This window comes from Scyliorhinus torazame, chromosome 4, assembly GCF_047496885.1.
Source record: "Scyliorhinus torazame isolate Kashiwa2021f chromosome 4, sScyTor2.1, whole genome shotgun sequence".
Classification (NCBI taxonomy): Eukaryota; Metazoa; Chordata; class Chondrichthyes; order Carcharhiniformes; family Scyliorhinidae; genus Scyliorhinus; species Scyliorhinus torazame.
Genome location: NC_092710.1, coordinates 113,416,044 through 113,441,901, shown reverse-complemented (window position 1 = coordinate 113,441,901; position 25,858 = coordinate 113,416,044). Strand labels below are relative to the sequence as shown.

At 46.0% G+C, this 25,858-nt stretch overlaps 1 protein-coding gene across 2 annotated transcripts in view; it reads left to right on the top strand.

Moving 5' to 3' along the window:
- Positions 1 to 25,858, top strand: part of arid4b (AT-rich interaction domain 4B) — a 285,409-nt gene that overhangs the window by 113,342 nt on the left and 146,209 nt on the right. For both annotated transcript variants that reach the window (XM_072498497.1, XM_072498496.1), the window contains exons 11-15: positions 8,790 to 8,866; positions 11,820 to 11,950; positions 15,188 to 15,260; positions 15,906 to 16,000; positions 21,432 to 21,529. In XM_072498497.1, coding sequence (XP_072354598.1) covers positions 8,790 to 8,866; positions 11,820 to 11,950; positions 15,188 to 15,260; positions 15,906 to 16,000; positions 21,432 to 21,529 — 474 coding nt within the window. The remainder of the gene's footprint in view (positions 1 to 8,789; positions 8,867 to 11,819; positions 11,951 to 15,187; positions 15,261 to 15,905; positions 16,001 to 21,431; positions 21,530 to 25,858) is intronic.

Below are 25,858 nucleotides of genomic sequence, written 5' to 3'. Positions count from 1 at the left end.
TCAGAATTTAAAAAGACAGCTTAACATTTTGTTTTTTTTATAAAACATTTTATTGAGGTATTTGTGATTTTGTAACAAGAACAGAAAAAACAGTGTACATACAAATATAAACATAGTGCAAAGGCCGTCGTCCTCCCTCACAGGTCCCTCACACTAATCTAAACTAAACCCGCCCCCCCCTCTCTCTGCTGACAGCTAATTTTCTCTAAAGAAGTCAACGAACGGCTGCCATCTCCGGACGAACCCTGACATTGACTCTCTCAGGGCGAACTTGATTTTCTCCAGACAGAGAAAACTAGCCATGTCAGTGAGCCAGGTCTCTGACTTCGGGGGCTTTGAGTCCCTCCAAGCTAATAGTATCCGTCTCCGGGCTACCAGGGAGGCAAAGGTCAGAACGCCTGCCTCTTTCTCCTCCTGGATTCTTGGATCTTCCGCCACTCCGAAAATCGCCACCTCTGGACTCGGTGCCACCCTTTTTTTTAAACACCTTGGACAAGATATCCGCAAACCCCTGCCAGAATCCCCTACGCTTCGGGCATGCCCAGAACATATGGACACGGTTTGCTGGTCCTCCCGCACACCTTGCACACCTGTCTTCTATCCCAAAGAACCTGCTCATCTGGGTCACTGTCATGTGTGCCCGGTGAACGACCTTAAATTGTATCAGGCTGAACCTGGCGCATGGTGTGGAAGCGTTGACTCTACTCAACGCATCCGCCCAGAGACCATCCTCCATCGCTCCTCCTAACTCCTCTTCCCATTTGTGTTTGCCTCCCTGGGACAAACGGATGATTATTGCAGATTGGAGTCCAAACCGATGCTCCCTCTGCTCCCACATGCTTCCTCCATTGCCCCCAGACTCTCAGGGCCGCCACAACCACGGGGCTGGTGGAGTACCGTGCCGGCGAGAAAGGCAGAGTTGCTGTTAGCAATGCCCCCAAACTCGTGCCCTTGCATGAGGCCGCCTCTACTTGCTACCATACCGACCCCTCTCCCACCACCCACTTCCTAATCATGGCTATATTTGCCGCCCAATAGTAATTGCTAAAGTTCGGCAGCTCCAACCTGCCCTCCCCCCGGCTACACTCCAGGATCACCTTTTTTACCCGCCCATACAAAGCCAGAGATCACCTTGTTTACCCGTTTAAAAAAGACCCGTGGAAAAACAAAGCGGAATCTCGGGAGGACCGTCATTTTCACTGTCTGTACCCTCCCAGCCAGTGATAGCGGGAGCATGTCCCACCTTCGGAAGTCTTTCTTCATTTGGTCCACCAGTCAAGTCAAATTTAGCTTATGTAGCCGTTCCCATTCCCATGCCACCTGGATGCCTAAATACTGAAAGCTTCCTCCTACCACGCTAAACGGCAACTCCCCCAGTCGCCTCTCCTGCCCCCCCTGCTTGGATCGCGAACATCTCACTTTACCCCATGTTCAATTTATAACCCGAAAACCGGCCAAATTCCCCTAGAATCCTCATAATCTCTCCCATCCCCTCTAGTGGGTCAGAATATATAGGAGCAGGTCATCTGCGTATAGCGAGACTCTGTGTTCTCCACCCCCCCCCCCGCCGAACCAGCCCCGCAATTGCCAGCGGCTCTGTGGCCATCGCAAACAGCAGTGGGGAATGCGGGCATCCCTGCCTCCCCCGGTGCAGCCTAAAATAGCCCGATATCAACCTGTTTTTCCGTACACTCGCCACAGGCGCCTGATACAGCAGCCTAACCCAGTCGATGAAGCCCCATCCAAACCCAAACCGCCCGAACATCGCCCACAGATAGGTCCATTCCACCCAGTCAAAGGCCTTCTCTGCGTCCATTGCGACCACTACCTCAACGTCCCTACCCTCTGGGGGCATCATGATCACATTCAACAGTCTTCTAATGTTGGCCGCCAACTGCCTGCCCTTAACAAATCCCACCTGGTCCTCCCCAATCACCTCCGGAATGCAGTCTTCTATCCTTGAGGACAAGATTTTGGCCGACAGTTTGGCGTCAACATGTAATAAGGAGATCGACCTGTAGGACCCGCATAGCTCCGAGTCCTTCTCCCGCTTCAGGATCAGCTAGATCGTGGGCTGTGACATCGTCAGGGGAAGCACCCCTCTCTTCCTTGCCTCATTAAATGTCCTCATTAGCAGCGACCTCAGCATCCCAGAGAACTTTTTATAAACCTCCACTGGGTACCCGTCCGGCCCCAGGGCTATACCCGACTGCATGGCCAACAGCCCTTCTGCTATTTCTTCAATCCATATCGGGGCCCCCAGCCCTTCCTCCACCTTTGTGAACCCCAGCCCCCCGAAGAATTGCCTCATTCCTTCCGGTCCAGCTAGGGATTCCGACTCTTATAGCTGCTATAAAACTCCTAGCGTAACATTTTAGGCGGCGACTTCGCAATTGAAAAGATTGTTCTTGGATTCTGACATAATTTGATAACATGGTGCAGCTGGAGCGCAAAGGCCGTGCATATGGACAGTGTGTGAGTACCTCCACTTCAACCCCAACATTAAATGTATAGGCATAATAGTCCACCTTTGATTCAGTTCATCAGAATTTTAAATGAAATCCTTGTAATAAACCATAACTTATGGGTTTGATCCTGTGTAAAATTTTCAGATCCAGAAGTGTTCAGTTAAAGACTTTTTTAAACTGATTTTCTGGCAATGAGCTGTCAGGGAGATTACAGCTTTTATACATTCAGATATAGATAAGCAGAAATTATAACATGGACGCCAGTCACCCAAACAGTTCTTGTTAGCATTTTGTGTCCACATGATCATATTTACTCTATTCCCAGATCCCTTCAAACCCTTTTCCCTCATCTACCTATACAATTTAACCTAATTGCTGACATAGTTTCTTCCTCAACCACCAACTCCCAAAGAATGAATTCCACAGCCTCACAATTAAGTATGAAGAGTTTCTCCTGCTCTTTGTTCAAGATTTAATCTTGAATCTCTAGCCCTTTGTTCAAAATCTCTCGCCTACTGGAAATAATCTGCTTTGATCTATCTTGACCCATCTGTATTATTGGAAATACTTTTGTTGTATCATCCCATAATTAATCTGTGATGTTCATATTTGTATTTTCTAATACCAGCCAGCATCCTCGTGAAACTGTTGTTCACGCTCTAAAGCCTCAATATCCTAACTATTCTTTACGGTCTCTTTCTTTTATATTCTCCAACCGTTGTAAAAAAAATTGTGGAATCCATTAGCTTTATTACATCAAAAAACATTGCATCTTCTCCCCAATCCCTTTGCTGACACACCATTTGGTGACAATGTATGCTGACAACACCTCTACCTCACTATCACCTCTTTTGACCCTTTGACTATTTCTAAATTGTCAGACTACTTATTTGACATCTAATGCTGGATGAACAGAAATTTCCTGCACCAAAATATTGGGACGACCAAAGCCATTGTCTTTGGTCCCCGCCACAAATCCATTACTTAGCCAGTGACTCCATCCTTCTTCATGAAAACCATCTGCTGCTGAACCAGACTGTTCATAACCTTGTGCCGTATTTACAAAAAAAAAATTTAGAGTACCCAATTTATTATTTTTTTCAATTATGGGGCAATTTAGCATGGCCAATCCACCTACCCTGCACATATTTGGGTTGTGGGGGTGAGACCCACGCAGACACGGGGAGAATATGCAAACTCCACATGGACAGTAATGCGGGGACAGGATCGAACCTGGGTCCTCAGCGCCGTAGGCAGCAATGCCAATCACTACGCCACCGTGCCGCCTCACCTTGCTGCTATAATTATCACCAAGACTGTATAATTCTAGCTTCATAATATCACCCATCTACCATTGAAACTCTTATCCGTGCCTTCATTACCTCTACATTTGACTATTCTAGTGCTCTCTTGGCTAGCACTGCATCTTCCACCTTTCATAAACTTGCTCTGCTGTTCATACCCGAACTCACACAAAGTCTTGTTCACCCACCATCTCTGTGTCTGCTGATGAAGATTGACTCCTGTTCCACAACGCCTCAATGTAAAAATCCTCATTCTTGTTTTGAAATCCCTCATCATCTCCAGCTCGACATCCTTCACGAGATTTCAGCTCGACAACCTTCGCGAGATTTCAGTGTCCTGCCTATTCTGGCTTCTTTTTAAAAAAATATATATTTTATTCGAAATTTTGTGGCCAAACATAACAGTACATAGTTTTTCTTTTGAACAACAACAAAGCAATATAAATAACCGTGGCCAATTTTAAACAAATAAATAAATAATATATAAACAAAAACAAAACTGAGTGGCAACTGCCTTGTCAAAAATAGTTACTCTCCAAAGATACAATCCAACAATCCAATATACATTACCTATAACAAGTGTCTATACATATACAATGACATCCCTGAGAGTCCGTCCGGTTCCTCCCCCTCCCCCCTGGGTTACTGCTGTTGTCTTCTTCTTTTCCATTCCCTCTATCTTTCTGTGAGGTAGTCGACGAACGGTTGCCACCGCCTGGTGAACCCTTGAGCCGAACCCCTTAATACGAACTTGATCCGTTCTAACTTTATAAACCCTGCCATGTCGTTTATCCAGGTCTCCACACCCGGGGGTTTGGCTTCCTTCCACATTAACAATATCCTGCGCCGGGCTACTAGGGACGCAAAGGCCAAAACATCAGCCTCTCTCGCCTCCTGCACTCCCGGCTCTTCTGCAACCCCGAATATAGCCAACCCCCAGCTTGGTTCGACCCGGACCCCCACCACCTTCGAAAGCACCTTTGCCACCCCCACCCAGAACCCCTGTAGTGCCGGGCATGACCAGAACATGTGGGTGTGATTCGCTGGGCTTCTCGAGCATCTCCCACACCTATCCTCTACCCCAAAAAATTTACTGAGCCGTGCTCCAGTCATATGCACCCTGTGTAGAACCTTGAATTGTATCAGGCTTAGCCTGGCACACGAGGACGATGAGTTTACCCTACGTAGGGCGTCAGCCCACAGCCCCTCCTCAATCTCCTCCCCTAGCTCTTCTTCACATTTCCCTTTCAGCTCATCTACCATGATCTCCCCCTTGTCCCTCATTTCCCTATATATGACCGACACCTTACCATCCCCCACCCATGTCTCTGAGATCACTCTATCCTGCACCTCCTGCGTCGGGAGCTGCGGGAATTCCCTCACCTGTTGCCTCGCGAAAGCCCTCAGTTGCATATACCGAAATGCATTCCCTTGGGGCAACCCATATTTTTCCGTCAGCGCACCCAGACTCGCAAACGTCCCATCTACGAACAGATCTCTCAATTGTACTACCCCAGCTCTTTGCCATGCTCCAAATCCCCCATCCATTCTCCCCGGAACAAACCTATGGTTATTTCTTATCGGGGACCGCACCGAGGCTCCCGTCTTTCCCCTATGCCGTCTCCACTGCCCCCAAATTTTCAATGTAGCCACCACCACCATACTTGTGGTGTATTTCTTCGGTGAGAACGGCAACGGTTCCGTCACCATTGCTTGTAGGCTAGTCCCCCTGCAGGACGCCCTCTCCAATCTCTTCCACGCCGCTCCCGCCCCTTCCCCCATCCACTTGCACACCATTGAAACATTGACGGCCCAGTAATAGTCGTTTAGGCTCGGTAGTGCCAACCCCCCACTGTCCCTACTACGCTGCAAAAATCCCCTCCTCACTCTCGGGGTCTTCCCGGCCCCCACACAACTCATAATACTCTTCTCGATTCTCTTGAAAAAAGCCTTCGTGACCACCACCGGGAGGCACTGAAACACAAAAAGGAATCTCGGGAGGACCACCATTTTAACCGCCTGCACCCTACCTGCCAGTGACAGGGACACCATGTCCCATCTCTTAAAGTCCTCCTCCATCTGTTCCACCAACCGCGTTAAATTAAGCCTGTGTAATGTACCCCAATTCTTGGCTATCTGGATCCCCAAGTACCGGAAGTCCCTTGTTACCTTCCTCAACGGTAAATCCTCTATTTCCCTGCTCTGCTCCCCTGGATGCACCACGAACAACTCACTTTTCCCCATGTTCAATTTATACCCTGAAAAATCCCCAAGTATCCGCATTATCTCTGGCATCCCCTCCGCCGGGTCCGCCACATACAACAACAAATCATCCGCATACAGAGATACCCGGTGTTCTTCTCCTCCCCTGAGTACTCCCCTCCACTTCCTGGAACCCCTCAATGCTATGGCCAGGGGCTCAATCGCCAATGCAAACAATAACGGGGACAGAGGACATCCCTGCCTCATCCCTCTATGGAGCCGAAAATAATCAGACCCCCGTCCATTCATGACCACGCTCGCCATCGGGGCCCTATACAGCAACTGTACCCATCTGATATACCCATCTCCAAAGCCAAATCTCCTCAGCACCTCCCACAAATAATCCCACTCCACTCTATCAAATGCTTTCTCGGCATCCATCGCCACCACTATCTCCGCTTCCCCCTCTGGTGGGGGCATCATCATTACCCCTAGCAGCCTCCGTATATTTGTGTTCAGCTGTCTCCCCTTCACAAACCCAGTTTGGTCCTCATGAACCACCCCCGGGACACAATCCTCTATCCTCGTTGCCATTACCTTAGCCAGAATCTTAGCATCCACATTCAGGAGGGAAATGGGCCTATAGGACCCGCATTGCAGCGGGTCTTTTTCCTTCCTTAGGAGGAGCGATATCGTTGCCTCTGACATAGTCGGGGGCAGCTGCCCCCTTTCCCTAGCCTCATTAAAGGTTCTCATCAGTAGCGGGGCCAGCAAGTCCATATTTCCTATAGAATTCCACTGGGAATCCGTCTGGTCCCGGGGCCTTCCCCGCCTGCATGCTTCCAATCCCTTTCACTACTTCCTCCGTCTCAATCTGTGCTCCCAGTCCCGCCCTCTCCTGCTCCTCCACCTTAGGAAATTCCAGCTGATCCAGAAAGCACATCATTCTCTCCTTCCCTTCCGGGGGCTGAGCTTCATATAATCTTTCATAAAATGCCTTGAACACTCCATTCACTCTCTCCGCTCCCCGCTCCATCTCTCCCTCCTCATCTCTCACCCCCCCTAGCTCCCTCGCTGCTCCCCTTTTCCTCAGTTGGTGGGCCAGCAACCTGCTCGCCTTCTCCCCATATTCGTACTGTACACCCTGTGCCTTCCTCCATTGTGCCTCTGCATTACCCGTAGTCAACAAGTCAAATTCTACGTGTAGCCTTTGCCTTTCCCTGTACAGTCCCTCTATTCTGGCTTCTTGAGCATCCCAATTTTAATTGCTTCACTATTGGTGTCTGTGCTATCAACTGGTCCCAAATCCTGTTTGATAACTCTCCTATGAATTCTCCGGATGTTTGACATTAAAGGTGTATATAAATGCATGTTATTGTTAACATTGAATTCCATCTGCCACTGTTTTGCTCATTCCCATCTGTTTAAAATCCCTTCACAGCTTATTTTGGTATTTGAAAAGATTAATTGTATCTTGTATATTTGTATCATCTATATATTTTGACGTTGCTCCCTTTTGCCTTGTATCCAAAGCACAGTTAGACACGATGAACGGAATTTGCCCTAGAACCTAAGCCTCTGAGACACCACCCCATTTTCAGCCACTCTGAAACTGCCCTTACATCTGACTGTTAATTGCCTTCTAACTAATTTTTAACCTAGTTTTCAATCCTCCCCCAATTCCGTATAATCTTCTCCAGTACCAACTTGTGTGTCTCTTATCAGATAAGTCTCATCAGATCCCACCACAAACTCCGTTCCCTTGCCATTGTTTCCATCAGCCTCTTTACTTGTCACTGTCTCAGGCTGAATCACACTGTTCACAACCTCAGCTTCCGGTTTCACCCTAAGCTGAACTTCTGCCCTCATGCAGACTTCTCCATCATCAAGCCAGCTTACCTCTATCTCTGTAACAATGAAAATTGTTGGGACTGTTCTGATAACACATTGTCAGGAAACCAACACGTCAGTCAGTAGAGGTGGCCCATTAACCCTCCTGGCGCATCATTGTCTCTAGCCCCTCACACTGGACAGGCTACCATCTCCAGCCACACATTTTCAATTAGTCACTGCCTCTAGACTGTTACACTGTCAACAGCCTGATACATGATTGAATTAAGCACCTTTCTGGAGCATAACGCTGAAAGTGAACAATGAAGAGGTTTGTGTTCAGACCCCCACATTCTAATGCTGAAATGTGAACAATGGAGAGGCTTGTGTTTAGGCCACCCCATTCTATAGTTTTGTCAACTGTTTGTTGTCTCGTTGCTTTGTGCTAGCATCTGACCACAGGGAATGACTTGCTGTGGAAGAAACAAGGGAAAATGGGTTAAAACTATGTACATGGCCATTCCACAGAATGTAGTTTTACAGAATTAACAATGTTAATGTTCCACTTGAGCCTCTTCCCACCACTCCTCGTCTCACTACCAGTATATCCTTCTATTCCTTTCTCGTGTATCTTATCTAGTTTTCCCTGAAATGCATGTTTGTTATTTGCCTCAACTACTTCATGTGGGAGTGGATCCCATATTCTCACCACTCCGAGTAAACTGCACCTGGATTCCATATTGGATTTCTCAGTGACATGTTTGTTTTCATGGCTCCAGTTTAGGCCTCCAATTGATGGGATAATTGATACAATACAGCCACATTAATGGATTCCATTTCATTATGTAAAACATTAGCTGAGGGTCCAAGTGGCATTTGTCTTGGAGCCAGTGAACACCTCAGTATGTATGGTATGGTGATGATCTTGTGCCTCCACCTCTGGTTCTGTTCATCCAACATCAGTGCTGTGACTGATTTGTTGCAGTGTGGCTGTACCCAGGAAGGACATTGCAGAATTTAACAGCGAAATGGCTTCAAAGTATGACGCTGCGATGAAGGAAGGTAAAATTAATTTTACTTCATTATACTAAAAAAAATAGGCAAAAAGCAACAGAGTTCAGTGTTCTCCAACATGCATATTGTTCTGGTGTAGAAAGTCACTGTGGATTAAAATTTACTGGAATTACAGGCAATCTGCAAATAGACCTCGAATTCTGATTAGAAATGGACACATTTTCAGGAACACAGAACATGTGAGGGCCATTCAACCCCACCAGTCTCTTCACTATTCAATGAGAGCATTGCTAATCTGTACCTTAACCCCATCTACTCTCCATGACTCTGTAAATCTTGTTAACCATGCCTAACATTATAAGTGTTATGATGGTATAGTGGTACTCTCACTGGACTAGTAATCCAGAGGTCCATGTTTATGCCCTGGGGGCACAGGTTCAAATCCTACCATGGCAGTTTGTGGAATTTATATTCAATTCATTAATCTGGAATTGAAAACTAGGGCTGGATTCTCCGATCCCCCGCTGGGCTGAAGAATCGCCGGGGGGCGGCGTGAATCCCGCCCCAACATCAGCTGCCGGATTCTCCGGCGCCAGTTTTTTGGCGGGGGCGGGAATCGCATAGCGCCGGTCGGGGGCCGTTGGCAGTGGACCCCCCGGCGATTCTCCGCTCCACGATGGGCCAAGTGGCCGCCCGTTTTCGGCTAGTCCCGCCAGCGTAAATCAAACAAGGTCCTTACTGGCGGGACCTGCCTCTGCGGAGTCTTGGGGGGGGGGGAGGAGGATCTAGCCGGGGGGGGGGGGGGGGGGCCTACGGTGGCCTGGCCCATGATCGGGGCCCACCAATCTGCGGGCGAGCCTGTGCCTTGGGGGCACTCTTTTCCTCCGCGCCGGCCGCTGTAACGGTCCACCATGGCCGGCGGGCGCCCAGAAGAACCCCCCTGCGCATGCACTGGGATCACGCCAGAACACACTAGCACTCCCGCACATTCGGCAGCTCGCGCTGGCCGGTTGGAGCAGCGCCAACCCCGCCGGCGGCGGCTGGCACGGCGCCAATCCCGCCGCCGGCGGCCTAGCCCCTGAAGGTGTGGAGGATTCCGCACCTTCCGGGCGGCCCGACGCCGGAGTAGTTCACTCCACTCCTCGGCGCCTGTATGGCCCGCCCCACCGGATAGCGGAGACTCCCGGCCCTTGTCTCCATAATGGTGACTGTGAAACTATCATCGATTGTCGTGAAAATCAATCTGGTTCACTTCACTAATGCCCTTTCGGGATGGTAATCTGCCATCCTTATCTAATCTGGCCTACATGTGACTGCCCTACATGTGACTCCAGATCCAAAGCAATGTGGTTGCTCTAAACTGCTCCCTGAAATGACTGATCATGCCACTCAATTCAAGAAGGCAGCTCACCATCATCTTCTTAAGGCCAATTAGGGATAGGCAGCCAATGCTGGCCTTACCAGCGATACCCCTCCTGAGAAAGAGTATAACGTATTGAAGCATTTTGACAGAATACATGGAGAGATTACACCTGTTCCTGATCCTCAGAAGCATTATGGGTTAGTACTTTATCACGTGGCATTACGAAAGTGCTGATATGAATTAAAAGAGATGATGGAAAAATCTAGTGAGCCCTGAATGCAGAATTGATTAGAGATTGCTGTTTAATAACTTTTCATAGAATAATAAAATGATAAAGTACAGAAAGATACTGGATGAGACATTAAACCAAGGCTCCATCTGCCTGCTCAGGTGTATGTAAAGGACTCCAAGACACTATTTCAAAGAAGAGAATGAATAGATGATCTGGTCATTATTCCATTTGCTGAGTGCAAGTTAGCTGCCCTATTAGCAGTAAATACACTTCACTGGCTGCAAAATACTTTGAGAAGTCCAGTGGCCATGAAAAGCACTGCAGAGTACAAGCCTGCTCTTCTTTCATTTGGCCCTTTGTGCTTGTGCTAGCTCCCTGAAAGAACTGTGCAGTTCATACCACTTATCCAGCTCTTTCCCCATTACCCTGCAGGTCTTTATCAGCGTCTCAAATCCAGGTTTCCAGACATTTTTACAAGCTGCCATGTATAACGTTTAATTGTTATTAAATAAGTAAAATGATTAACTGGGACAATTTGGTTAGGTGCTGCATTGGCGCCATGACATGCCGGACTAGTTAACGGCTTTGCAGGCCAGTCTTTTCCTGTGCTCCGTGTTGTCCAAGTTTCCGTTGACCCCCACCTCACTCAGCCTGGCCCGAACTGAAAGCTGGCAAAGTCAGAAATCCGGCACAGGCCCGGTCCCGAGGTTGCCAGTTTTGAGATATTGTATCTGTCCTCTTGAATCAGCTTCCACCACTCTTTCAGGTAGTACATTCCAGATCACAAGTTTCATTGGAGCGCTCACACTGAGCGAGCAACACGTACTCTTTAATTTTCCAACACTGAACATAATACGTGGCCACTGAACGTGGGCAGCACGGTAGCATTGTGGATAGCACAATTGCTTCACAGCTCCAGGGTCCCAGGTTCGATTCTGGCTTGGGTCACTGTCTGTGCGGAGTCTGCACATCCTCCCCGTGTGTGCGTGGGTTTCCTCCGGGTGCTCCGGTTTCCTCCCACAGTCCAAAGATGTGCAGGTTAGGTGGATCGGCCATGATAAATTGCCCTTAGTGTCCAAAATTGTCCTTAGTGTTGGGTGGGGTTACTGGGTTATGGGGATAGGGTGGAGGTGTTGACCTTGGGTAGGGTGCTCTTTCCAAGAGCCGGTGCAGACTCGATGGGCCGAATGGCCTCCTTCTGCACTGTAAATTCTATGATCTATGATAATAAGCAGAAAGCTTGTCCAATATATAAGAGAACACTTCAGTGAGTGTTTAAACTAATTGTGTTCTCCGTCTGCCCCTCCCACCCATTATAGTGGTTTTTTTACTGTAACTGATTTACACAGCAAATTATTTTAAAATGTGACCATCAGTAAAATGTATATTTTGGGTGGGATTTTCAGCTTTGGATCAGGCTTTAGAGTTCTTGAAGAGCGGAGCCATCCCCAATAATTGGAAGACGGAGCTGAAGGAAGAGAGCTCAAGCAGTGAAGAAGAAGGACATGATGAGGAAGAGGAGAGCAGTGAGGAGGAGGTGAGAATTTTGTTTTGAGCAGGAGATGGGTAGTTTATTAATTATTGGTGAAATTTTTTCCCTCCTGCTCTTTCAGATTAAATCATAGAACCCTTTCAGAAGTTCATATTTCAATTTGCCATGGTTCCCATTGCACTTCTGTGACTCCCAAACCATCGGCTGGAGTGACGTCCACAGCAGATGCCAGCAGTGAATATATTTATATACAGCATGCTACAGCAAAGAAACAGACCAGCGTAACCGAGAGCACAACCATAGCCAGGAGTGTGGCTCTGGGATGGATAACTAGGAGTGCAGGGGAAGAAAACACCATCATAATCAGAAAGGATTGTGCGGCATAGTGAGAGGATTCACACTGCTAGAGCCAAGAGGGAATTAATGGCAGGGGAAGAGCCATAGCCAGGAGTGGGTGCAGGTTGGTAGGGTTTGAGTAACAGTCAGTTACTTCCTATTGCTCAGTATAGGTTTACAAAACATCCTCTATGTATCTGCATGGGTCTCACCCCCGCAACCTAAAGATGTGCAGGGTATGTGGATTGGCAACGGTAAATTGCCCCTTAATTGGAAAAAAAATGAATTGGGTACTTCAAATTATAAATAAAGTAAAGTGGTATGAAATGTCGGTGTTTCACTATGCTGAGTCCACTTTGTTCTGTTTATTTGTCCCTTGATTAACTAGAAATTGCAGACTCCAAAGTCATGGAGTGGATTTGAATTTTCGCTGCATTTCATATTTTTTACTTATTTTTTAATTGTTGGCAAGGCCAATGTTTTTTGCCCATCCCTTATTACCATTGGAGGTTTGCTAGGCCAGTTAAGAGTCAACCACATTATTGTGGATCTGGAGTCGCAAGTTTGCCAGACTAGGTAAGGAGGGTAGATTAACTTCCCCAATGGGGAAACCAGATGGGTTTTTATAACAGTTGTACTTGTTATAAACAATTGCTGATGATTTCATGCTCACCATTACTTCAGTTCCCGATTTTATTAACTAAATTGCACCAGCTGCTGTGATGGGATTTGAATCCACATCCCAGGGTATTGTCCGGGATCTCTAGATTACTGGCCTAGTGACATTCCCACCACCATCTCCCCTTCTTGCTGTACAGGCACACCCTTCAGTACTTGGGAATGAAATAATCTCCTCTCCGCCCCACCTCCTGCGGCAATCACAAACTACACTTCTGAACAAATATTTTAACTCCAAAATATAACACTTTAACAAACTGCAAAAATTAATCTGAACTAAAAATAAAGAAAAGTGGTTCCCCAAAACTCTTCAGGAATAAAACTTAAGAATTTATTAGGACATGTGGCTAAAAGCTTGGTCAAAGTAAAGCATTATAAGGAGCGACTTAAAGATGAAAGAAGTAGAGAGTCAGGGAGGTTTAGGGAATTCCAGAACTTGGGGCCTAGGCAACTGAAGGCACAGCCACCAGTTGTAGAATAATTAAAATCAGGAATATGCAAGAGGGCAGATTGAAGGCACTGAGAGGGCTGAGCAGCAGGGGAGGTTATAGAGACAGGGAGGGGCAAAGCCATGGCCCAATTTGAAAACGGGGTTGAGAATTTTCAAATTGATGCTTTGCAGAGACGGAAACCAGTGCAGATGAACCTGAAGCCCCAGCTTCTGAGTCTGCAGCTGTAGCAGTTCTGGTGGACTGGTACCTCTTTGGAGGTGGAGGAAATGTGCTCAGAATTGGACTTAACATTCCAATAGTCTCATTCCCCTGAACTGCATCTCAGTCCAATCACGCTGACTAAGCACTTAACCTACGATAGTTTTATATGATCTAAACCCACCCATTGCTCTTAAGCCTATATGTTTGAATCATTCCAGATTCTTCACTCTCATTCATCAACTGGTGGCAATTTTTCTAACCTAACAATGTGCACCTTCATCCTTTACAATTCTGTGAACACAATCTGATGCTCCATGTCAGTGGCCCAGATCAAACTATTTCCTTTCATCACTCTTAGATGATCATTAGCAATAGAATATTAGTCTTTATGTCTCACGGTAAAACCCTGGTCTTGAGCTAGTTGACAGAAGGATAAGCAAATCCTCTTAGGCCGTCAGCTGGTCAAGATCAAATGACAGAGACCTGGAAACCAGTCTGCCTGTTCTTTTAGCATGTTACTTTATAACTGTTGGCAAATCGATTTTCTCTTCTCCTTTATTCTCAAATGTCTTAGTGCACAGGAAACAGTTCCAGCCATGGTCTTTTTTTTAAGTAATAGTCTAGATTTTGCTGTGGTGAAACTGTCAGCATTCACTGCCAGTACTGCTCGGAAACTGACAGCAACTTCAGGAGTTCGGACAAGCGCAGAATAATGCAGAAATCCAGAAGTTGCTGACAATGAGTTTTTGCTGCTCCATAGGCTGCACTGTAGACGTTCCCACAGACTGCTACCTCCTTTGCAATCATGAACTGACAAAACTTCAACTCTCATACTGTAAGTTTCACTGTTTAAAAAAAAATGGGGAAAGATGCACCTTGACTAATGAAGCGTAACCGGGTTTTTAAATGGTGTCATCGCTTCATAATTGCTGTTATCCAACCTCACTGATACAGAAAAGCTAATTTTATGTTTGAGGAATGTCAAAGTTCTTCATAATGATTTTAAAATGCCACATTTTTAAAACAATGTTTTTTTTAAACAGTCTATTTATTTTGGCTTCTATCTTAATCCAGCCATATATTTTGTTATCTGAAAATCTATATTAAAAATGAAGGATTTTAAGTGTCTTTAATTTCCGATTTGCTGTGTTGGTTTAATTGGTTGCCTCTCTGCTTGCTGACATAATTACTGATACTCGCCAAGACCCCTTTGCTTTAGCGCAACTTCTAAACTGCTATCAGGAATGGGGAAATTCCTGCAGAGGTCTCTAGATCTTTGTGGGCAACTTTCTTCGAGGTTAGCGGCGAGTGCCCTTGTTTCACTACTGAGTGCAAAATCCAGGCCAATATACACACACGTATTTTATTCTGTTTTCTCTATTCATTTGTGTTTAATCTATTTTGATTTAATCTTTGAAGTATTTAAGTAGCAACTAAATCTGTAATTTTGACTGTTAGCGGGACAGTGTATCTGTACAAGACAGTGTTTGTTTCTATCCATGGATTGAGATGTGCTGTTACAGAATCTCAGAAGCAAAGTTTTATATATCTTTACTCTCTTCTCCATCCCATCTCCTCTCCCCCCCCCCCCCCCCCCCCCATCACAAATCTTTAGGAAGAGGTGGAACCTTTTCCAGAGGAAAGGGAGAATTTCCTGCAGCAACTGTACAAGTTCATGGAGGATCGAGGTAAGGGTCTTATTTGAAATGTACCCCATGAGCGGTAACAAAGCCAAATCTAACCCCTGTCAGCATGTTGTGTTTAGTCTTAATAATTTGAGATCTTTCCCCACATATTTTACTCGGACAGAGACCTTGGCTGCAGTCAGTCCAGTTGCAATTGTACACCTGCAGGATACTGACTGATTGGCAAAATCACATAATAGCCAGGCTTGGATTTCATTGGTCTGGGGATGGGAGGATTCTGATGTCCGAGCACTCTTCTATCAGAACTGTTGTTTCTGCTGCCTCTTGATAGTGACTGGTATTGATTTAAGGAATTGAAAGGTCCGTGGTCAGCTTTTTGAATGTTGCTTGGTTGATCATCGGTTGTCCGTAGCCTCCGATAAGTGGTTACCGAGGTCACAGCCCCAACCTGGGATAGCAGCTGTACCATGAGCTGATTGAAGGGTGGGACAGGAAGACAGTGACTGTGAAGAGTACTGTCTGTGGGGATGTGGAGAGGGAGAAAGAAAGGAAGACATGTTTAATCACTATTTACTCATTTTAATTTCAATATTTGAGTTGAGTTCTTTGAAGGATTTAATCAGCAACCAAAATTTGTTCAATTTTAGTTAAGTGTTTTTCTATTATTTGCCTTTTGTTTTCCTGCAGGTACTCCAATCAACAAACGCCCTGTGCTTGGTTACAGAGATTTGAATTTATTCAAGCTGTACAGACTTGTACATGAATTGGGAGGATTTGATAGTGTGAGTATTTGGTTTAAATTATTCTCTCATTAACAGGAGTGCAAGGGTAATTTAATGGAATGTAAAATGTAGATTTTCTTTATAGCTTTCCTTGTAGCAGAAGCCTGGCTAGGGAGAATGACTGACTAAAGGGTTCCAGCTCAGTTACTGGTGACACAATTCAAACCGCTCAGCACCATCATTGCCTGACTCAAATTAAGAGTGCTGATGTATTTGGTTTTTTTTTTGGCAAGTAGTCTGTAAATCTGACAATTTTGAAAGTTTCCAAATCCTTCAGCACAAGGTATTGCTGCTGTATCAGTTACAATGAACACAGCAGTCTCTATCACAGGTTGGGAGTAATGCTAGTTACATGAGTCAGGTTTGATTTTACTTGCTGCAGAGAACCTTCATTCCTTTTCGTTTCATCTCACATTGTATCCAAGCACTCTCGATAGTTGGAAAGTGCCACGCTTCCAGTGGATGCATCATTATGTATCTTCAAGTGTGGTTATACTAAATAGTAAATACTAAATAGAATGGCATGGTGAAATATGGAAAATTGGAGACTTCAAAATCCCACCATCAATGGCTTATTGTTGTGTAAATAGTGACTCGAGTTCCTCGTCTCGCTGAAGTGCACACAGGAGGAAACGTGTAAAATTGGAGCAAAATTTGTAGAGAGTTTTTTCATCTGATCATTCAACTAGCAAAGGAGGACTCACTCCATACAAGTGTAAGAACAATTTAGTATTCATCTTTAGGTTATTAATTGAGGCATTAATCATACAATCACCCCTCTACTCCCCATCTCAGTCCATCTGTGGGTGAGTTCTCCATTAATTTTGTCATCTCCAGATCTGCCCACTCCAATGCTTTCCTGAATGACTTTCCATCCTTTAACCTGTAAATCTAGTTCCTCCAAAGCTCTCTTTTTGTATCTATCCCACAGCAAATCCTGCTCGCCTATCATGACCCTTGCTGACCCACATTACTTCCCAATGCCTCAAAACTCTCATTCTTCTGTTCAAATCCTTTCATGACTTTGCCTCTCCCTATCTCTGTAACCTCCTCCAGTCCTATAACCCTCCCTTATCTCTGGAGCCTCCTACAATCCTTCCCATCTCTGTAACTTGCTCTAGCCCTACAATCTCCCCTGTCTCTTCAACCTCCTCCAGCCCATCAATCTTTCCCAGCTCTTCAATCTCCCTTATCTCTGTAACCTCCTACAGACCTCCCACTCTCACCACTCCAGGCCCTAAAACCCTCTCTCTTTATGTAACCACCTTTATCCCCTGTATCTGACCTCCTCCAGCCCTACAATCCTCCCTATCTCTGCAACCTCATCCAGCCACCATTCTCCCTCCCTACCCTCACACTCCTAAACATACCACATTCTTCTGACTCTGGCCTCTTCTCCATCCGCCTCTGCTTTCGCCCTAGCCATTCTGGCCTTGCCTTAATTCACCTGGGTCCCACTCTTGAATTCCTTCCCTAAACACTTCTATCTTCACAACTCCCTTTCCTCCTTTATGATTCGCCCTAAAGCTAATCATTTTGTCCAATTATTTGATTGCCCCTCCTAACATTTCTCCCTTTTTTTTATTTGATTATTTTCTGTGAGGGGTGTTTTTCTAAACAAAAGGCATTATTTAAGTGCAAGTTATTGTTGCAAAATCTGTACTGGTCAAACATGAACAGCATTCTTTATGGGAGTGTTTTTCAAACTTTTTTCCGGGACCCACTTTTGCCAACCTGCAGGACCCATGCCGGCTGACGTCCGTGACACACATCACGTTCGCTTAACTTTTATGCGAAAGGGGAGCCTGCTTGCCCCTCACAACCTCACTCCAATCAGACTCACAGGAGGAGAGGGCAATAATAATAATCGCTTATTGTCACAAGTAGGCTTCAATTAAGTTACTGCGAAAAGCCCCTGGTCGCCACATTCCGGCGCCTCTTCGGGGAGGCAGATACAGGAATTGAACCCGCGCTGCTGGCCTTCGTCTGCTTTACAAGCCAGCTATTTAGTCCGCTGTGCTAAACCAGCCCCAGAGGTCATTGTAAAGAACAACAGCAACAGTACAAAATACTCAGCATTGGACACTCCTATGAGATACTACAGAATGCCGACAGCTTCATGGGCTTTTGTCATGTTTTTATTGTGGTATCACAGGTCAACTACAGCAGTGTAGTCTTTTAATTTGGAGTCAGCTGTAAGTTAACTGACTCTAGGTTCTCAACCTCAAAAGGATTTTTTCACCCACCTCTTCTCTTTCAAAATCTGAAACCTCTAATTTGCCAGTTCTTCCCTGCATATAACACATGTGGGTCTTGCATCCTTATTTGCATTGGCACAATTGACAAAACCATACCTCAAGCTTTATTCCCGAGTGAAGATTCTTCTTTGTAGGCTGTTAACCAGAGGACCTGGAGCTCTGCACAGAACTAACACTAGCACTGTTCTGTCCTGCCCTGGATTTTCCTGGGCAGATTCTGTTGTGAGATCCTGTCCAATAGGTACACTGCCTATTTGAGTCTCTGGTCGTCGCTTACTTTTATTTTCCCAGCAGCAGCTGGAAAATGGAAGCAACTCTGCTCCATAATTTTGCAGCACAAAAGCATGTACATGGAGGGCGCTTGAAGTCAAGTGTACATGCAGGCACATGACGTGCTCTCTACTGCCGCTTCTGGCCGGAAGACTCCATACAGCCTAATTTATTTCAATTTAAAATGCAGCAGCGGCTGCCATTCTCAATGTAAAAGTTGATAGCGGCCATTGGATGCCTCCCACAATCAGGACCACCGCAGGAATGGTGCTACTGATTGTTCCGCAATCCTCCTAACACACTCCCACGGGTTCCCACCGCACTTTGAAAAACCCTGCTTCATGGAACTTGTTGTCCGTTGTTTGAATAAAGTGGCTGTCTCACAGATTTGCCTTCTCCAAGGTGATAACTGATTTTCAAAGTTTTATGGATATCAAAATTCAACAATTTGAATGCACCAGCTAGTTAGGTTTCTGAAATAGCGGGCAGCATGGTGGCGCAGTGGTAGCACTGCTGCCTCACGGCGCCGAGGTCCCAGGTTTGATCCCGGCTCTGGGTCACAGTCCGTGTGGAGTTTGCATATTTTACCCGTCTTCAAAAAAAATAATTGCGTACTCTAAATTTATAGTTTTTAAAAAATGAATGAGGGTTTCAGCATTTCGTGGGTCAGTGTGGTGAAAAAAGAATTAGGGAGCTGCCAGTAGGGTGTGGAGCTGATCTTAAAATGTAATCTTGATTTCTGCACGAAGACCAATATGTCCCAAGATTTTATTTTAGTAAAGTATATCTCAATATTAACCTTTATTAATAGACGCAAATTAATTCGGGGCAGCACGGTGGTGCAGTGGTTAGCACTGGGACTGCGACGCTGGGGACCCGGGTTCGATCCCGGCCCCGGGTCACTGTCTGTCTGGAGTTTGCACATTCTTCCCGTGTGTGCATGGGTTTCACCCCCACAACCCAAAGATTTGCAGGGTAGGTGGACTGACCATGCTAAATTGCCCCTTAATTAAAAATATATATAATTGGGTACTCTAAATTTATGGGGGAAAAAAGGCACAAATTGCTTCAAGTGACATTGTCACCACCCATATATCAACAATTTTAAAAAAAAATCCAGACATTCCTTTGGTTCAACGTCTATTGCAATCTGTGCCATCAGTTTGGAGGGCTTAAGCTCTGTGATTCCCTCCCTTTCCACTCTGTCTCGAACTCTCCCCTGCTTTAAGACGCTCCTCAAAATCTACCTCTTTGACCATGCTTGATCACCTGTCCTAATATCTTCTTGGTGATGCTACTGTGAAGTGCCTTGGGAGATTTTACTATATTTAAAGTGCTACGTAAATGCAATTGTTGTCATTGGTTAGAAACCTCAAGAGAGGTTTGGGATGCTCTTGGGGGTTGTTCAACCTCCTCCAGCTGCAGCCTGGTTACTGCTGAGCTTTTGGAGTTCCCTAGTGCTGCTTTGAAGATCGTCAATGCATTGATCCAACACGGTAGTACAGTGATTAGCACTGCTGCCTCACAACGCCAGGGGATCAGGGTTTGATTCTGGCCTTGGGTAACTGTGTGAAGTCTTCACTTTCTCCTTGTGCCTGTGTGGGTTTCCTCTGAGTGCTCCTGTTTCCTCCTACAGTCCAAAGATGTGCAGGTCAGGTGGATTAGTTATGCTAAATTGCCACTAAAAAGAGTGTTCAATGGTTAGATGGGCTGCGGAGGATTGGGCCAAGATAGGGTGCTCTTTTAGAGGTTCAGTGCAGACTCAGTGGGCCAAATGGCCTCCTGCACTATCGGGATTCTATGGGCTTCTGTGGAGAGAAAAAAACAATTGACTGCAAGTTGCTTCATAGAACAGCCATAATTTCAAAGAAGCAAATTAATCATATAAATATCACATCCAAATTTAAATGGATTATTGTGAACATTATTGCATTAGGTATTGTATTATAGAATGATACAGAAGAAATAAAAGTAATTCTTCGCATCGTGCCTCAGCCTCCTCTTTGAACCAGCTATCCAATCCCTGGTTTTCCAATAACTTATTTTATAGCACCTTTAGTGTAATAAAACATTCTAAAGTGCTTCACGGGAGTATTTAAAAACAAAGCATGCCAACGAGCCAAATAAGTAGATACTAGATCTGAAGACCAAGAGCTTGCTCAAACAGGTCTGTTTTTAGGAGTGCTGTAAAGGAGGAAAGCGAGATGACGAGGTGGACAGATGTAGAGAGGGGTATTCTTAGGCAACGTAAGGCACAGCCACCAATGGTGGAGCAATTAAAAGCAGGGATGTTTGAGGCTAAAATTAGAGGATATTTCGGAGAGCTGTGGGCTGGAGGAGATTATACTGATGGAGGGGTGAGACTGGAAGGATTTGAAAACACGCATGCTAATTTTCAAATCACTTGCAAATGTTATTCCTTCAAGTGGTTGTTCAATTCCCTAATGAATCTGCATGCACTTTTTCAAACTGTGAATTACCAATCATAATTATTTGCTGTATAAAAGATTATAAAAGAGCCTCTGGCTCTTTTGCCAATTAACCAAAATCTGTGTCTCTGGTTACTGTGACTGCAAACACTTTCTTCTTACTTATCCGATCAAAATTAAAGCAAAACAATGTGAAGACTAAAAATCTGGAGTAAAAACAGAAAATGCTGAAAACCGAATTAGAGAACTCGTATTTGCTCTCTCTCTCTCTCACACTCTTTTTCTCTCTCTCTCTCTCTCTCGCTCTCTCCCCACAGCCTGCCCCACTATTTCCCACATTTTCTGTTTTTATTTTTGGTGACGCATCATCTGCAGTGGTTCAGTTTGAATTGTGTTACATATAGGGCTATAATATGTGGTGTTTTTCTTTTGTCACAAGATGATGTAACTCATCATCTGCCTTATTGCCCACAGATTGAAAGTGGTGCTGTGTGGAAACAGGTCTATCAGGATCTAGGAATCCCTGTGATGAACTCTGCAGCGGGTTACAATGTGAAGTGTGCATACAGGAAGTAAGTTCCTTGTTCAGTCACATTTTGCTGGACATATTAATGTACTTTGAGACTTTAATTTGCCTTAATATGCTTAAGAAGGTAATTACACTGTACAGCCTACATGTGCAGATTGAAAAATTTACCATGCATTCCTGGGGCGTCATTCTCCGCCGGCGGGAGTCTCCGTTCTGCCGGCACCGGGGGGTTTCCCGACGGCGTGGGGCTGCCCCACAATGGGAAACCCCATTGACCGGCCGGTGTTACGGAGACTCCCGCCGGCCGGTCGACGCAGAAATGTGGCGGGGCGGGTAGGAGAATTTCGCCCCTGATGTCAGCTGCGATGCAGTTACAAGCGCTGCTGCCTCTGAAACAGAAGGCCGTTGGTTTAAACCCTACTGCAGAAACTTGAGCACATAAGTCCAGGTTGATACACCCAGTGCATTTACTGAGGGAGCATTTCACTGTCGGAGGTGCTAACATTTGGATCAGACATTGAACTGACCTCTTGGCTGGATGGCAAAGATCCTACACCCTCTATTTCAGAGAGCAACAGGAAAAATGTCTCCTGTGCCCTGACCAATATTTATCTCTCAGCTGACATCAAAGAAAGAGATGAGCTGGCCATTATCACAGTATTTGTTGTGAGACTTTGCTGTGTGCACATTGGCTTTCTGCATTTCTTACATTCAGTGACTACACTTGTAAAGTATTCATTGGCTGAATCACTTTGGGATGTACTTCGGCCATGAAAGGCACAACATAAGTGCAAATTATCCTTTTATATCAAGAATGTTTCAATAATGTCAATGTTTATATAATTAAGCATTTCATTTCTTCCAAATGTTTTGTTGCAGAACCTCCCAACTGTTAATGCAGAATTTATTGGAACATTAGTTGAAACATAGTAGAACTGGTAACATTGTTCTGCATTGTCAGGTGTCTGAAATAAATTCTGTTTGCCACAGTTGTCTATTTCGGAAATTTTAATGTATTCGTACACATTGTAATCTGTTCATAGAATTTACATTCACAGTGTGTTGAATATAATCACTTCCTTCTGTGAGTCATAAACTGAAATGACAATCTGAGTTCTGATTAGAACTAGGTAGTATTCTCTGGAGATTGGTGGGGGACAGTGAAGGGGGAGACAAAGATCTGGGGCGGAATTCTCCCCCGCCCCCCCCCCCCCCCCATGCCAGGTGAGAGAATCGCCGGGGCGCCGCCCGTATCCCGCCATGCCGCCCTGACACTCGCACGCGATTCTCCCACCCACCCCAAACTGGCGCGACGAGAATCACGGCTGGCCGCTGGGAGAATCGCCGCTCGCAGTTTGCAACGGGCGAGCGGTGATTCTGCGGCCCGAATGGGCCTAGCGGCTTGCCCAATACGACAGGTTCCCGCTGGCGCCGTCCACACCTAGTGTGGAACAGCGCAGGAACGCTAAGGTGGCCTGTGGGGGGAGGAGGGGGGTTCCTGCACCGGGGGGGGGGGGGGGGGGGGGGGCTCAAATAGGGCACCAATCGGCGGGCCAGCCTCTCTGAAGGAGGACCTCCTTTCCTCAGCCGCCCCGCAAGATCCATCTGACATCTTCTTGCGGGGAGGACGGGAACCACGCATGCGCGGGTGACACCAGCGCGTCATTTACGCGGCACCGCTTTTACGCAGCGCCAAGGCCTGGCACGCGTAAATGACGCGACACCGCTCCTAACCCCCCGGGGACGGGAGAATAGGGGGCTGGGAGCGGGCTCCGGCGCCGGAGTGAAACACTCCGGTTTTCACTCCGGCATCGCCACTTAGACTCCCGATGGCAGAATTGCGCCCCTGGAGAGAGGTCAGATGGGGCGGCACGGTTGTGCAGTGGTTAGCACTGCTGCCTCACTCGCCGAGGACCCGGGTTCGATCCCGGCCCCGAGTGACTGTCTGTGTAGAGTTTTCACATCTCCCCTTGTCTGCGTGGGTCTCACCCCGCAACCTAAAAATGTGCTGGTAGGTGGATTGGCAACACTAAATTGCGCCTTAATTGGAGATTTAAAAAAAAAAATCAATTGAGGTTTCTAGAAGGAAGCTGGAAATTCATTGAAAAACTTTCAGAGTAAAGAGGGATATAGGATAAACGGTAGGAACTTACAATTTAAAGAAAATATAACGGCCATGACCAACAATGATGATGTTGGGTCAATGAGCTGAATAGGTCAATGAGCTGAATGGCCCATTCTTACTTCTATGCTATGTTCACAATGTGTTACAGATGCAGTGTAGGGCAGCATGGTGGCACAGTGGGTTAGCCCTGCTGCCTCACAGCGCCGAGGTCACATGTTCGATCCTGGCTCTGGGTCACTGTCCGTGTGAAGTTTGCATATTCTCCCCGTGTCTGTGTGGGTTTCACCCCACAACCCAAAGATGTGCAAGGTAGGTGGATTGGCCATGCTAAATTGTCCCTTAATTGGAGAAAATGATTTGGGCACTCTAAATTTTTTTAAAAACATGCAGTGATGCCTTAAAATGTCAGGTGATTGTGACCGTTGCTGCTAACCCTGTAGTGATGGGTACATTCCAAAGCTCCATCCCATTGCCAAACGACACATTAAAAACTCTGGCCTGAAACTGAACCTTGAACGAGAATTGAACTTGGTGCTCTTTTAACAATTTTAGCAGTAATAATGTACGAAAGAACACAGTCCTGTCCTTTGCATTATCTGACCCATCAACAGGAATCGCTGACAGTAATGTTAAAGCAATGTGAACTGTAAATATTTTGTTATTTTTGTATTCATTCATGGGATGTGGGTGTAGCTGGCTAAGTCAGCATTTATTACCCATCCTTAATTACCTTTGAGAAAGTGGTGGCGAGCTGCTTTCTTGAACCGCTGCAGTCCATTTGGTGTAGGTACTCTCACTCTGCGTTTAGGGAAGGAGTTCCAGGATTTTGACCCAGTGACAAGTGAAGGAACGGTGATATATTTCCAAGTCAGGATAGTGAGTAACTTGGAGGAGAACCTCCAGGTGGTGGTATTCACATGTATCTGCTGCCCTCATCCTTCGCGATGGTAACGGTTATGAATTTAAAAAGTACTGTCAGAGGAGTCTTGGGGATTTCCAGCAGTGCATCTTATAGATGGTACACACTGCTGCTGCTTTGCATCAGTGGGAGGAGTGAATGTTTGCGGGTGAGTTGCCAATCAAGTGGCTGCTTTGTCCTGGATAGTGTTGAGCTTCTTGAATGTTGTTGGAGCTGCACTCAACCAGGCAAGTGGGGAGTATTCCATCACACATTTGCCTTGTGGGTGGTGGACAGGTTTTGGGGAGTCGGGAGGTGAGTTACTCACTGAGGATTCTGAGCATCTGACCTAGCCACTGTATTTATTTGGCTAATCCAGTTCAGTGGTCAATGGTACCCCCCTGTCCCTCACATTCATGTTATGAATTTTCGAAATCTAGAATTTGATTGGATTGGATTGGATTTGTTTATTGTCACGTGTACCGAGGTACAGTGAAAAGTATTTTTCTGCGAGCAGCTCAACAGATCATTAAGTACATGAGAAGAAAAGGGAATAAAAGAAAATACATAATAGGGCAACACAAGGTATACAATGTAACTACATAAGCACCGGCATCGGATGAAGCATACAGGGTATAGTGTTAATGAGGTCAGTCCATAAGAGGGTCATTTAGGAGTCTGGTGACAGTGGGGAAGAAGCTGTTTTTGAGTCTGTTCGTGCGTGTTCTCAGACTTCTGTATCTCCTGCCCGATGGAAGAAGTTGGAAGAGTGAGTAAGCCGGGTGGAAGGGATCTTTGATTATACTGCCCGCTTTCCCCAGGCAGCGGGAGGTGTAGATGGAGTCAATGGATGGGAGTAAGAAAAGGTGTCAATGAACGAAGTCAAAAGAAAATCAATCGTTTGTGAAAAATGTTTTGCTGCTATTATGGTTCTTCATCCAGCTGACTATATACGCACGCACACACACACACACACACACACACACACACAGGCGACACGGTGGCGCAGTGGTTAGCACTGCTGCCTGACAGCACTGAGGCGAGGGTTCAAACCCAACCCTGGGTCACTGTCTGTGTGGAGTTTGCACATTCTTATAAGAGATTGGCCGTGCTAAATTGCCCCTTAATTGAGAAGAAAAATAACTGGGTACTCTAGATTTAAAAAAAACATGACAAATCACAGTCTGTTGACCCTCATGCCCTGCCAATGTCTCTGTGTTCCCATGACTCTGAATTTTATGCAGCCATGTCTTTCCAGGGTTCAGCAGGAGACCTCTGTGGAATCTCATAATAAGCCGAAAACAGCTGTATCAAGGCTTGTGCAGGGGAACACATTAACTTCCCGATAG